The 15,207-nt window shown below is 34.4% G+C and overlaps 1 protein-coding gene across 2 annotated transcripts in view; it reads right to left on the bottom strand.

Moving 5' to 3' along the window:
• Positions 1-15,207, bottom strand: part of FUT8 (fucosyltransferase 8) — a 207,073-nt gene that overhangs the window by 32,650 nt on the left and 159,216 nt on the right. For both annotated transcript variants that reach the window (XM_081049403.1, XM_081049404.1), the window contains one exon: positions 10,298-10,535. In XM_081049403.1, the coding sequence (XP_080905529.1) occupies positions 10,298-10,535 (238 nt within the window). The remainder of the gene's footprint in view (positions 1-10,297; positions 10,536-15,207) is intronic.

Here is a 15,207-nt window from a genome sequence, read left to right as displayed (position 1 = left end):
TGTGGCCACTTAGTTTTTACTCAATTACATAGATAATCCCACTACTAAAATAGAGAGGAATATATATAAATAAATAGTTACGGGCATATTACAATTTCTATAGTAAAACACATACGAATATTAGTCTTTGTCTCAAAGAAGTGAAAATGACATTAAATATATGTTTTTATATAAAATCAATGCCAAACAATATATCTGCACCAACAGAGAACACAGAAACTAAAATTACTATTCATCAGTAATGCATATTTCTTTTCTGGCTAAGAAAAATGTTCAAAAAAAAAGATTTCATTTAATCAAATGAGAAACATTTAATTTAAATTATATATCCACAACAGACCGAGGAACAGTGATTTGTCCATATATACATTAATTAGTTCAATAATCACATAGTAATTAATGATATTCAGAAAAAGATATAGCTAAAAGCTATTACCAGATTTTTTTAAATATCATGAATATAGACAACATTTATTACTCATACAATGGATGCTGGTTTGCACAAACTACAAAATTAGGGAATCTTTATGCCTCCCCTGGTGTTTGGAATATTGTTCAATTGACATGGAGTAATTTATCCTTTTCTTTTTTTGAGAAAAAATCCTTCATATCCAACCATTTCATTAACTATTTAACTGTCATATTCTAAATTATCTTAGCAGAAAATGCATCTCCCAATGTAGTTTAATACTTTCTTGTGTACTTAATTTAGAAAGTACAAATCTTTCAGGATGACAGTCATTGTTTATATTCTTGCCACTGTTTACAATGAAGGGTTGAGTAATAATAACAATGTTAATCCTATGTCATTTCCTCAATTCAATTAAAATTTCCTAACAAGCAATTCTATATTAACTAGACTACCATTTGCTGATATACTTCAAAAGCATGGTTGCATGTATTTACTGTTTTACCCCACATCATTGCTAATGTATTATAAAATTAGATGTTGGATGTCTATGAGTAAGAAACCTATCATAAAAATTGCAATTACTCTGAATGTAAATATTAGTTTACAGTTTCGCCTATTCAATGACAGTTAAGAATGAATACAAAATGCAAGGTTTATTTAACTAAAGCACTATCATTTCCATACTTTTACAGCTAAAAATATACTTGTACCTCAGCACCTTCTATCCCATTTGTTTTGGAGTCCCTTGAATAATACAGCATAATTAGATATCAGACCAATTTTTTAGTCACATTTTACCAAAGGATAACTGAGAAGCAGATAGTTTAAGGCTGTCTTCCACATAATTCAGCAATTCAGAGGCAGAAGAAAAAATAATGCCCAGGAGTTCTGATACTTTGGCATTACTCTACCTAAGCTATGCCAGGCACATTTTTATCATCCTCTGTCATGTACACCTAGTGTGCAGAATTCTATACCTAAGATTTCTGGTCATTTTACAGCTTTTTCAAGACCAGTTCAAATGCCGTTTCTTCTCATTTTTCTGGCTGGAATCCCAATCCCTTGGGGTTCTTGCTTAAATTTTTATAAACATCACTATCCACATTTTGCCTCATGGGATATACATTTTAAATGTTTGTGTTAATTTCCCATTTAGATTGGGAGCTTCTTGAGAACAGGGACTCTGCCTTAATCATCTATACTGAGATTGGCAAACTTTTTCTGTAAAGGATCAGATAGGAAATATTTTATGCTTTACAGGCAAGCCACATATATCTCTGTCACATATCCTTTTTTTAAACAACGCTTTAAAAATGTAGCAGGCATTACAAAATCAGGCTTTGGGGGTTAATGTTTGCTTGATCCTTGAGCATAATGTTTAAAGATCAGTGCTGAAGTCAGACTAGGGGTTTCTTATTACCTCTGGCAAGTTATTTACCTATATGAAATATGGATGATGATAGCACCTACCACATAGGTTTACCGTGAATATTAAATGAGATAATATACACAAAGTTCTTAGTCACTGTTACATAGTAAGGTTCACAAAGACTTACATAGGTTTGTCTCACGAAAACAGAAAAGTCCAAACATTTAAAAAAGGGAAGGAGGGAGAAAGAGAGGGAAAGAGAGAGAGAAGGAAGGAAAGAGGGAACTACTAGCTCATATTAGAAAAAAGATTCTTTATGAAAGGATTTCCTTCGGGAATCCTTTACATAGCTCCACTAGCATGTTTAAAACATGACTTGATATATAATTCAATTTATAGAAAATCTTTAAGAAACACAATTGTAACATAAAAGGTACATCAGTATTTATAAAAATACTGATAATTTTGAGACAGGTAGCAAAGCCCAGACATCCCACAGGATATAAGAGCACCTGGATTCTATTCCTAGCTCTAGCAACCTGGATAGGTTCTAACTAGACTTAAGAGCATTTTTCGAAAACTTTTCAAATTCAATTGTTTCTACTCCACGACGACTTTGATGCTAATTATGTACTCCTGCTTCCTAAATCGTACCTCTTTTTATCTCTAAACTCTTTCTGCCAGAACCTTGTCTAAAAAGGGCAGAATATATTGCTAAAAAGATTCACTCTTAGCAAGAGATTTTTTTTTTTTAATCTACAATTTAGTGAAAGTGTCTCACACAGTTTGGAGAGTATCGTTTGAGATTTGGACTGGAATACAGGAGAGGTGGATTTTATGTGCTTCTTCTATTGCATTTATTGGTCAAGCACTTGGCACTATGTAAATAACCCAGAATATCTAGGCCCTGTTGCCATCTGGAGTCTCCCTCAAGGTAAAATAAATAGCTAAATTTAAATATAGAATGGTGCTTCTTCAAGTTTTCCACCAAAATGTTTCCAATAGCAGAAAAGGGTAAGGTAAACTCTATACTACTAAGGGTATGAAGGCTGGCCAAAACCAATGGGCTGAAGTTTGATGTTTCATCAAAATTTTTATTTTACACCATATATGTCCTGTTTGTTTTATTATTTACAAATAATTTAACTTATATGCCAGCAAATAAAACTGATAGAACAGGAAAACGTACCATGTTTATCCTGGCAGTTTGCAAATCTCTGTCTTGCTTTCCCCAGGTTTACTCATAACTTAATTTGAGAAGCATTTATAGGATAAATATGAAAATAAACATCTATAATTGTGTTTAAGAATGTGGGCTTACTCTGGGCAAGGCTGTTGTGTGGACAAAGCTTCAGCTCCCAATTCACATATTTTGTAACTACAAATGCGATACCATAGATTCTTTTTATCACCTTAAGTGGGAAGCTAAAGGTAAAGGAGGTATCAGAGTGAAAAGTAGTTTGAATTCTTCTGAGACATACATATATTCTAATTAGGATATTACATTCCTGAAACCAAGATTTTTCTTTCTTTTACGGACCATGAATAGCAAAACCAAAGTCTTATATACGTTGAGAAAGTCCTATGTATCTGCAGTGATACTTGCTTAGATCAGTAATTCTCAAAGGAGTGGGGTGTAAGGCAGAGGGACCTATTATAATCTTGAAGCAGGGATAGCTGGCTTTTCAACTACATATGGTACCAACTCACTCTCCAGATCTCCTCCCTGTACCACCACCCCAGCCCCCAAACACAGCCAGTTGTAAAATCACTAATTGCAGAGAGCAACTGTTATAGGTGGGAGTATACCTTCTATCTCTGGTGTCCTCATATAGAAAAAAAACTGAGAACTGATGGAGGCTTGAGGCAGCTGCAGGGAGACTCTTTAGTCCAGAATTTTATTGTGAGTAAATAGTGGGTTTATTAAGCACAGAGATATTCTAGTGTCTAGAAGTTATTTCTCCTCTCTGGATCTTTTAAAATTGTTCCACTTAACTTTATAACTTTAAAAGGGAAAAACTATCTATGACGCTCTTATAAAGGCTAATTTTTATCTTAGAGTAAAAGGATAATTTTCCTGTTATTACAGGTTATAAGCTAATGATATATTCCATTATCATGTTTGTGTTTTAAAATTTGGAACCAAACACAGAGACAATGAAAATAAACTGTATGCAAAATCATCTTAATACCTTTTATAGTTGTTAATCATTTCCCCCTGTTATTTCAGCTCTATAAAAGTGGGTAGGGAGGCAGTTACTGTGTATCATGAGCTTTTGTAGAGCTACACTGAGGTTTAGAAGCTATAATTGCTGAAGTTCAGGAAGCTACAAACAAAAGAACTGAGATCACATGTGGTAAAATTCACAGTCCAGTATCCTTTCCTCTTCCATCACATGATCCAAACAGAGAAATCAAGATGCTTTTTTCCAGAATAATAGATCTAGAATATTTCATGCACTTATTTCAAGTTTCTATTAATCACCAAAGGTTGAAAATATCGCTGTAAAAATACGACATAGAAGCATATACATAGCCTATCTTATCATGTTTCCCCCAAAATAAGACCTAACCGGAAAATAAGCCCTAGCATGATTTTTCAGGATGATATCCCCTGAACATAAGCCCTAATGCGTCTTTTGGAGCAAAAATTAACATAAGACCCAGTCTTACTTTCGGGGAAACACAGTAATAGGTATATTATGCCTATAGATTCTTAACCACATTGATAGTTTATCAATCAGTGCACCTGAGATCAGCTGTTATTAAGGATATAAGCTGGTTAGAATATTTAGATGATTTCAATAAGACATCTTAGTACTTTTGTAAATGTTAAAAATATTAGTTTCACTGGAAAAATTTAAAGTCATAATTTAATCTGTGCTCTGATTGCTGAAGATTTTTCTTTTGACATAGGGAGGTATTTGATTAAAGATATTAATGGTTAGAACTGCCATATGATCCAGCAATTGTACCTCTGGGCATATATCCAAAGGAAACGAAATCACTATCTCGAAGATATATCTGCATCCCCATATTCATTGCAGTATTATTTACAATAGCCAACACAGGGAAACAACCTAAGTCTCCATCAATGGAATGATGGTTAAAGAAAATATGACATAATATATATGCATGTATATATGTAGGTATGTATATATATGCATGTATGTATGTAGGTATGTACCTATCTATCTATCTACACACAATGCAATATTATTTAGCCATAAGAAAGGAAATCCTGCCTTTTGTGAAAACATAGACTTTGAGGGCATTATGTTAAGTGAAATACGTCGGACAGAGAAAGACAAATACTGTATGATTTCACTTATATGTGGAATCTTAAAAAAAAAAAAGCTCATAGAAACAGAACGGTTTGGTGTTTGCCAGAGGCCTGGAGGGTTTGGGGGTAGGGTAAAGGGTAAAGGTGGTCTAACGGCATAAACTTCCAGTTAAAAAGTAACTAAGTTCTGGGGATATAATGGTACAGCATGGTGACTATAATTAACAGTACTGTAGTGTATATGTGAAAGTTGCTAAGAGCAAATCTTAAAAAATTCTTATCACAAGAAAAATATTTGTAAATATGTGAAGCGATGGATTGAATTAAACTTATTGTATATATACATACTCATATATCACAATATATACATACTCATATATCAAATCATTAAGTTTTACACCTTAAATTAATATAATGTTATATGTTAATTATATCTCAATAATACTGGGAAAAATTTGATCAACCATGTTAGAACACTTAATTACCTTCCTATTCTCTCTACATAAAATGATAATGCAAAATTGTTGCGATATAGAGATTATCCAAATTTTAAAATGCAGGAAAAACAGCCTTATCGAAGTGTTTTAGGCAATTAATAAAAATATCATGTTGCTTTTTTCTGGATTTTATGAATTTGTAGTATTTGTGAGCTTTTAAAAATGTACCAAGAAGAGTGAACTCTAAAAAATATTAAAAATGAAATAAATTTTCGTAATTAAAAAAGTTTAATGGTTCCTAGATAACATCAAGAGCCAACTGAAAGCAATTTGATTTCTAACTTTACTCTCTAAAGCGAAAACAAAACAAAGAGCTTTGACTCTTGAATTAAAACCTGTTGGTTTTAGGGAGGAACAAAATCACACCACCATCTAAACGCAAATCCTGTAAGTGACACGTGTCTTCAAAACAAAATATTAGTCTCTCAATATTCAAACTTTACTACGAGCTACTTCTAGTTTCCCCACTGACTCCATGTTTCCTTGCCTCTCTTTTCACATGTGCCCACTGACAGAAAATTCTTGTACCACATCTCTACCTGGCTGATTCCTATTCATACTTTGGGTCTCAGCTTAAAAATCACTTCCTCCAGAGGAATCCCTTATATGTGTTAGATATATGCTTCAGAGTACTATCCACTTACCCATATCAAAATACATTTAATCCTTCAGTCAGTTGTTTGCCTTTCCCCCTGGCCTGCTCCTTACACGGCAGGGACTGTGCCCATTTTCTTCATGTAGTCTGGCATGGGTCCCGGCACGGGTCCCGGAACGTAGGAAGTGCTTTTATTAAGTTATTTTTATTTTAATGCTGCCTCCATGTTGGCCAAATAAAACTCTTTGACCAAAAGCTTTCTGAAATAGGGTATGGAAAGAAGGTAACCCATCCAGTTCAGATAACTAAATACAGCAAATGGCAATCTACCTAAACATGTACTTAAATCAGGCAACTCTAGGGCATTAAATTTTATCACATTTATAAAACTCTTTCTTACTAGTCATTATTTTCATTAAAAACAAAGTTTTCCAATTAGATTTATTAAATTAAGTAATTCAGTTCAATTTATTACATATTTATTAAGACAGTGGTAAAAAGACAAGAAGGAAAACAGCTAAAGTGGTTTAACTGCTAATCTAAATAAATGTTCAATGTTTAGAATGAAAAAAAGTGGAGAATTGAGTTTAAATAGTTGAGGTTCTCTATTGCTAAATCATCTATTCAAGAGTAGTGTTCATATTAACTACAAAAGCATTTTAGAAGCTGGTCATCATACTTGTACACAACTACAACAGTTAATATATTTGAAAAAAACAAATCAATAATTGTTGAAGAAGAAGAATACTGCAAACCATTAAATACCAAGATTCCCATTCTGAATTATCATAAAGGATCTTTTCAGAAGAATCAGGCCTATTATATATATTAGTTTAGGTTTAGGAAAACATCTTGTGATATAGAAAAATAAATTGACCATTTTATCAACAGCTTTACAACAGACATCAATTGATGATGGAAAAGATTATTATTATTTTCAACTGAAAGCATAATTTTTAATATTTTGCTTCACTTAACCAAATTACTTCCTACAAAGAATACGATTTCATATACAATACAAAATAATGAAGAACAACAATAGAAATCAACCTAGAATAAGGTATGATTTAGCTACTGAAATGATCAGATGTGCATACTAACTCCTGTTCAAATGTGACAGATTTGAACAGGAATCAGTAAATTCCACCTGCAGGCACATCATGTCAAGTGTGTATGAAGAGCAATTTCATGACAGTGGCGCCAAGGGAAATATCCCAAGATTCTTTGTACAAGTTAGAACAATAACAGATGTAGTTGATTTATGGCTAATTGAAGGATTAATGTCAAAGAGCTTATTAAAATTCATTCTGCTTCTTCTAATCCTAGAAATAGGTTAGTTTCTCCAAAAGGTACATACATAGATAATGTATATAAACAGAAACAGAAGTGGTTGGCAACCATACTTTTCCAAGCTTAAACATAAATCTTTTCCTTCTTTTGGCTACAAGATTAGCATCTAAATTATTTTAATTATGATGACTTCTGCACGCATATTGAAAATCATCACTAGTTTAATTAATTAAAGATGTCCAAAGGGCACACACAGTTTAATTCATTAGCATGAAGAAAAATACGTGATTTTATACAATACCTGTAGTGATAAAAGAAAGATCTATTTAATTAAAGTCATAATTCTATGCTAGCATGACAAAATGACTTCTTTAATCAGGGACTGCAAATGACTAAGAAGAAAATACCATTGATAACTTTTCAGTTTGGAAAAGTTTGGAAAAAGTCACAGGATGGGGGAGGAAAGAGGGTGGAGATATTAAAATTAGTTGTTTTATTTAGTTTCTAGACATCTAGGAATTTCTCTGTCTCCAGTCATTATTCTGCTAGGTAAGGTGTTTGGCATGTGTCTATTGGGAAGGACTTAGACTGGAGGTAGGTAGAAGTGAATGTACTAACCAGAGTTCTGTTATTTATAAGCTGTATGATTCTGGATAAATCACTTTGTATCCATTAAGCCTTAGATTCCACATAAACAAAGGAAGGATGATTTCTCCAACCTGTTTAATTGTAACATTAAGAAATTCTGGGCAATGGCCCAGTGCCCCGGGGGCCCGGGGGCTCAGGCGGTTCGATTGCCACATTGGCCAGTGGTCTCTCAACCACAAGGTTGCCAGTTCAATTCCTCGAGTCCCGCAGGGATGGTGGGCAGCGCCCCCTGCAACTATGACTGAACACAGCACCTTGAGCTGAGCTGCCGCTGAGCTCCCGGATGGCTCAGCTAGTTGGAGCCAGTCCTCTCAACCACAAGGTTGCCAGTTCGACTCCCACAAGGGATGGTGGGCTGCACCCCCTGCAACGCCTCCTGCAACTTCCACTGAAAGGACAACTTGACTTGGAAAAACCCATGGAAGTACACACTGTTCCCCAATAAAGTCCTGTTCCCCTCCCCCAATAAAATCTTAAAAAGAAAAAGATTCCAAATGTTTCAAATTCAAGCCATTTTCAATTTTCATAGCCTGTCCATACAAAATGCATCTATTCTCATAGATACAAAGTATACAAGGAAGGATTAAAAATTAAACAAACCAAATAACTAGTTATAGCACATAGCATATAGATAGACAGGGCCAAACTGTATATACTAAATTTGATAAGTCCACTGAGGCCAACTTTTCGCTTTTCTGTTAACTGACTACCACCCAAAAAGTTGCCTCTCTCTAGAAACAGAGAAATATAAGAACCTTGCCCTGCTGTGGCTATACACTTCTACAATCAAAGCAGCTTGGAACTGAACTAAGTCCACAAATGAAAAAGCCGCAGTGAGCCTGACAGAGTTGCTTTGCCTGTATTTTCCTAATTTTAATACCTAATCTATTTGCACCACCTGTAAACTACAGAGCAGATCAATGGAAAATGTAACCTCAAAACTAAAGCTCTGTTAGGTTCTAGATTAAAAGGTTCACTTTAAAATTTGCAGCGAGTTACAAAGAAAAAATATGTTGATATATAGAGTAAGGGTCCTAAATCATCCTAAGGAGGACAAAATATTATCGTAAGATAATATTATAAAATCCATACATAGGACCTTTTATACAGCAACTTAAATGCACTTTATAGAAATTACCCAATTATCTTTCCTGACACTTCTGTGAGGTGTCAGATAGTATCTGATATTTTCCAAAGGCGACAAAAAGAAACAAAGGAACTAAAGTTACTTTGCCGATGACATAGCTCCCTAGTCTACATTTAGTGTTTTAACTTGTGAAAAATGGTACTTACCTCCATGAGAAATTATATTAACTGAAATTCCTCAGCCTTTTTAAAAATGTTTGACTTCTCACTGGATGTGAGTGCTGAGACAGTGTATTATTTTGCTTAGCAGTTCACCTAATAACTTAGTTCAGTATCTTCCACACTATAGGCACTCAGTGTGTATTTGCTCAATGAATAAAGGCCATACATGACAGTGAGCAATTACTAGAGCTATGTGTCAGGTGCTATGCTAAGTGCATTACACATATTATTTCATTTAATCCTACCAACAACAACTTATAGAGATAAGTAAATTATTACTTCTCATTTTACTGATGAGAAAACTAAGGCTTAGGTTAAGTAACTTGCCCAAGACTACCAAATGATACAGTCAGCATTTTAACAAAGGAAGCCCAGCTTCAGACCTTGCTTAAAGATCATCGCTGTGGAAAGAACAGACCAGCAGTAAGAAACTCTGTCTATTGCCTCAACCACCAAATCCTAGGAGAGGAGGGAAATTTCTTGCTGCTCTTTATAGAATATCTTTTACAAAGCCTAATGTGGTATCTGAGTCACATTACTCATCAAATGTCTCCCGAGTAAAATTTAAACTTGCAGAACCAAATTAGGCTTCATTGTCCTTAATTGGAGATAAAAGTACTTGCATAGTCTGCCTCTGGTTCTCAAAGTGTAGGCCTGGACCTGGAAACACTGTCAGAAATGCAAATTCTCAGACCTACGGAATCAGAAACTAATGTTTTAACAAGCCTTCCAGGTAATTTTCATGCATGCTGAAGTTTGAGAACCCCAGGTCTACCTTACTTACAGGATAATTATAAGAATCAAATGAGTTCAATAATATGGAAGCAGCCTAAAAATAATTTGGTTAATATGGCAGTTCAACCCAGAGATCTGCCATGCGGTACAGACTTCTTACCTGACCAGTGTCCAGTGGAGATGCCAGATCTGTCTGTGCAGGTCTCACTTACAGGTCTAAAGACAGTTTCCCATCCACCAGTAGCATAGCGCCAATTCTGAGATTCCAAGATAAGTGTTCGCTGGGTGCCATATGCGATCATGAAGCAGTAGACCACATGATGGAGTTGACAGCCATAGCCACAGCCTTTATTGATATTACACACTAGCTTCTTGGCTTTGCTGCAGTCCTTGGGATTCTGTCAGGGAGGAAGAAAAACAAAGGTGAAGATAAGCTGTACAGAAAGGCCAACTTCTCTTTATAGATAACAAGTGCAAAAATCATATAAGTCAGGACTGATCCAGTATATTTTATAAAGCAAAGAATCTAGCTTTAAAGATTGAACGTCAAAGACCTCATTAAAAATTTTATGTGCATACTTAGGGAGATGTCAGTGAAACACAATAGTTACTTTGGAAACATCACTAAACAAATGTGAAATTACACAGTTACATTTAAAAGAATACTCCTTTCCCTATCAGAACATGAAGTGTGAACTCAACGGTGCTTACATTGAGGTGTTCATGAAAGAAGAAAAATAGTGCATTTATTCCAGCTGTACTTCAGCATTCTGAGCTTACCGTCCCTGATGAAACTCCAATCATTTGAAAGGAAAAATTAGAATTGACCTATTAATTCCATCTACCTCCAGAGTTCTAGACATTACCAACAAAGTCATTATGGAAATAAAGCCACTGGGTGAAAGGATATCTGAGTTTGAGAATTACAAAATATCAGTCATGTGACTTTTTAAAACAACCAATCTTGATGACAGTAGTAACTTTCACAATAAAATATAGAACATGGTCTCTATTAGCTGTCTTGAAAATCAGTTTTTAATCCGGAGATTCATTTTCCTATTTGTATACTTTGCTATAAGACGACTATAAAATGGTTAAAATACGTTATATTATCTAACAGTGGATGCAATGATGTTAGCTACTGTGAGAATTTCTTTTTTTCCATTCTAAAGTTTCAATATGGCTCGTATGCGCTGTTGCTAAATATCCCTGGGCATCTTAGGTCTTCAAATAAAAATTTGTTTTGACAAGGCCTCCTTAGGCTGAGAAGTTTTTCAAGCTGTTTGTCTTCAAGAGAAGACAAAGAATGGGCGCTGTCAGGAATAGAATCTTGTGTCCCACATAAATAAGAAGCAAGGAAACCAGTTTTCAATTTACATGAGCCTTGAACGAAGCAGTTGCCAAGCAGGTATTTTCTAGGGATATTATCTGTTCTGTCAAGTAGAGCCCTAGAAATAAAAGCTAGGACAGTGAGTCTATAAAGTGATTCTGAAGGAAAAGCTGAGAGGGAGAAACGCAGCACAGTTACTTTCAGAAGAGGTTATCCTTCATATTCAAATATGCCAGTGCAGGCTGGCTTTTTAGATCAAAGCAGAACCTATACCATCAACAGACTTCTGAAGAGTTAGACCCGTAGGAATCCAAGACAGCCCAGATAAAATCCAGCAAGATCCGGTCAATACTGCTTCTCCAGTCAAGTACTAGCAGTGCTGATTCTTTTCGCTTGATACTGAACTCATGGCAGACTCCTATGGCAATAACCATTCCCATTCCAGCTGTTACAGCCACAAAAGATTTGAAGGGACAGAGGGGTGTGATGTTATGTGGTATGGGAGACCAACATTATTTACTTTCTGTACAATATTATTCAAAGATCCTAGGAATAAATAACATTCTCAGACTGATCCAAAGCTTTATTATTAACTCAATAGTTTATCAAGAAAGCAAATAAAGGACATTGACATTTGCCAGATTTTTCATGCTTTGTAAGAAATACATAGCACTTTAATATTTCTAAAATTCATATAAGTGAAAAAGAAAATGTCCTTCATATATTTTTCAATAAACTTTTTCTTTTAGAAGTTTTTAGATATACAGAATTATTGCAAAGATAGCACAGCGATCCATATACCTCACACCCAGTTTCACCTATTATTATATCTTACATTAGTCTTCATATTTTTAGGGGAAAAGGGGAGACATAATAATGAAAGCATCTGACCTTTAGTTTTGAAACTATAGATTTTTTTATTTAAAAGAAGACTAACTTCTGCATTTAAGAAAACATATCTACTGTGTTTCTTAAGAGTTTAATTAGAACTCAATGCTCCAAGCACAAGAACTGAGTCATAAGAGAAAGAAGAGGGCAGTTTATGAAATGAAGCTTAATTCATGAGTCTTAATGTGCTTCAAATCAGGGTGAAGAGAGAATCTCAAATATTTTTGTGATGTCATAGGTAACACTGAGAAATGGGGGAAAAAGTCCTTTATGTTTTGTTCTCAAATGAGAAAGGTCTACATATACATGGTAACCAATGGAAGACTCCACGGAAGAGAGTGGTAAGAGAAAACAAATGACTGGAATGATAACAATAAATAAAATACGGACAAAGCTCAGTCACAGCCCTTTTTTTTTCTTCACTAAAATAATTTTAAATGTACAAGAATTTCAAAGATCCTTTGAATAAAAGATTCAGAAAAAGGCAGGAAGACAGTGAGAAACAGAAAAAGTATGTGTGTTCCTAACACAAAATTAGGGTCACCAGACTCGATATCTAGAAAAAATAAGCAGGTGTTAATAAAGGTAACAAAGCAACAACGCTTGAGATACTAGGCAGGGAGTTATTCTGATAGGAAGGACCCTTATAGGAAACCCCTTGTCAGAGCTAAGTCAAACATACCTCATTTATCCTCATAATCTCAAGAGACATTATTTCACACTGGATAAGTGCAATACCTTTTTTATTTAGTGCTAGATGATGCCCCAATCTTGAGCCCTTATAAACTAAGTGCTATGTAAGTAACATTTTTAGTTATAATTCTGCAGCAAAGCTATCACCATAACACATATAAATCAAGAAATGAGGATTTAATATAAAATTGGGTTCTTCTGTATTCCGTTTCCTTTTCAGTTTTTTAAATACTATCTGAGGCATTTCTTCTGATACTGTTAGTTTCCAAGAATAACCCATCTCAATAGAACTAAAAGCTGTATTTGTTCTCATTGTCCTATAAATCAACATTAGGAAGTATATTTAAAAGTATGTCTCTAACTAAAATGGCATATTAAAGGAAGCAGTATCTCTTAAACCTAAGTGATTATTAATTCACTAAATGCTATCATAATGCTGAAATATTTTAGTCTTTTACTTTGGTTAAAATATGAACAGTTACCATTGGACATATTTCAAATTAGGAAGTCAGCTTAACTTCTTATTCTTTTCTATAATAGCAAAGTAGAAACTTTGTTGAAAAAGTGAATTAACTAGTAAACCACAGCCATTATTGTATTACCTAGCCACTGACTGCTAGGATTTAGCGGTTTCCACTGCCTTCACTTAGTAAATTAGTAGTTAATTGTGACTTAATGATGTAATATTACAAAATAGTACTGATTCCATGGCTTTTAAATTAAATCTTAGATAAAGCGTTCTGCCATGACTATTTAGATTTTCCATATACACAAAGATTCTTCAGAGGAAAATCTTCTAGCCACAATGTAATTTCTCTCATTTCTCTGCCCAGAGTTACTTACAGAACAAAACATTGCAGGAAAAGACTAAACTAACAATAGCAACAAAACATTTAGTCAACATAAACTCTTGCAAAGAGGAAATGCTTACTAAACTATTAGTTCAACTGAATTGCATGTATGGAGACAAATGTGATATCAAGTCCACAGTCACAAAAATAAACTGCAAGCCAGAATTTAGAATTCAGGTCTGTCTCAATTCATTACTCGGCTCTTATCCATCCCCCCATGTCTTCAATACAAGATGCACAAGAAGTGCAGGCTCAGAGCACTTACCTGGTCATCATTGCCCCCCAGCTTTATGGATGTATCCCTGACGAATAAAAATTGTATATATATTGTGTATGTTGTCAGCAATATGATGTTATATGTATATAATGAAAGGATTACCGCAATCAAGCTAATTAACATATGTGTCATCTCACAGTTATAATTTATTTTTTGATAAGAACACTTCAGATCAACTCTCTTAGCAAATTTCAACTATACAATACAGTATTATTAACTACAGTCACCAAGCTGTACATTAGATCTCTAGAATTTATTTGTCCTACATAAGTGACCTTTTATACCCTTTGATCAACATCTCTCCAATTTCCCCCAACTCCCTGTCCCTAGTAAATACTGTTCTACTATCTGCTTTTATGCATTTGACTTTTTTAGATTGCACATATAAGGGAGAAAATGCAGTACTTGTCTATGTCTTATTTCACTTACTATAATGTCCTCCAGGTTCATCCATGTTGCAAATAGCAAGATTTTCTTCTATTTTATGGCTGATTAACATTCCAGTGTGTGTGTGTGTGTGTGTGTGTGTGTATAACCATATTTTGTTTATTCATTCAGTCATCCATCAATTGACAGACACCTAGGTTGTTTCCATATCTTGGCTATTATGAATATTGCTGCAATGGATATGTGGGTGCAACAAAACAGTGATTTCTATCTCTTCAAGATAGTGATTTCATTTCCTTCAGATATATACCCAGAAATGGTAATTCTTTTTTTTAAGTTTTTGAGAACTCTTTACACTGTTTTCCATGACTATACCAACTTACATTCCCACCAACAGTGAACAAGGGTGCCCTGTTCCTCACATCCTCAATACTTACCTTTTGCCTTTTTGGTAACAGCCATTCTAACAGATATAAGGTGATATCTCATTGTGGTTTTGATTTGCATTTCCCTGATGAGTAATGATCTGTCGACCATTTGTATGTCTTCTTTTGAGAAATGTCAAGTCAGGCCCTTAGCCCATGTTTTAAAAAGGTTATTATTATTGTTTGTACTACCATGTTTGCCCGAAAATAAGACCCAGC

Source organism: Rhinolophus hipposideros (assembly GCF_964194185.1).
Source record: "Rhinolophus hipposideros genome assembly, chromosome: 5".
NCBI classification, from domain to species: Eukaryota; Metazoa; Chordata; class Mammalia; order Chiroptera; family Rhinolophidae; genus Rhinolophus; species Rhinolophus hipposideros.
Note: the sequence above shows the minus strand (reverse complement) of the source record. Positions and strands in the feature narration are given on the sequence as shown.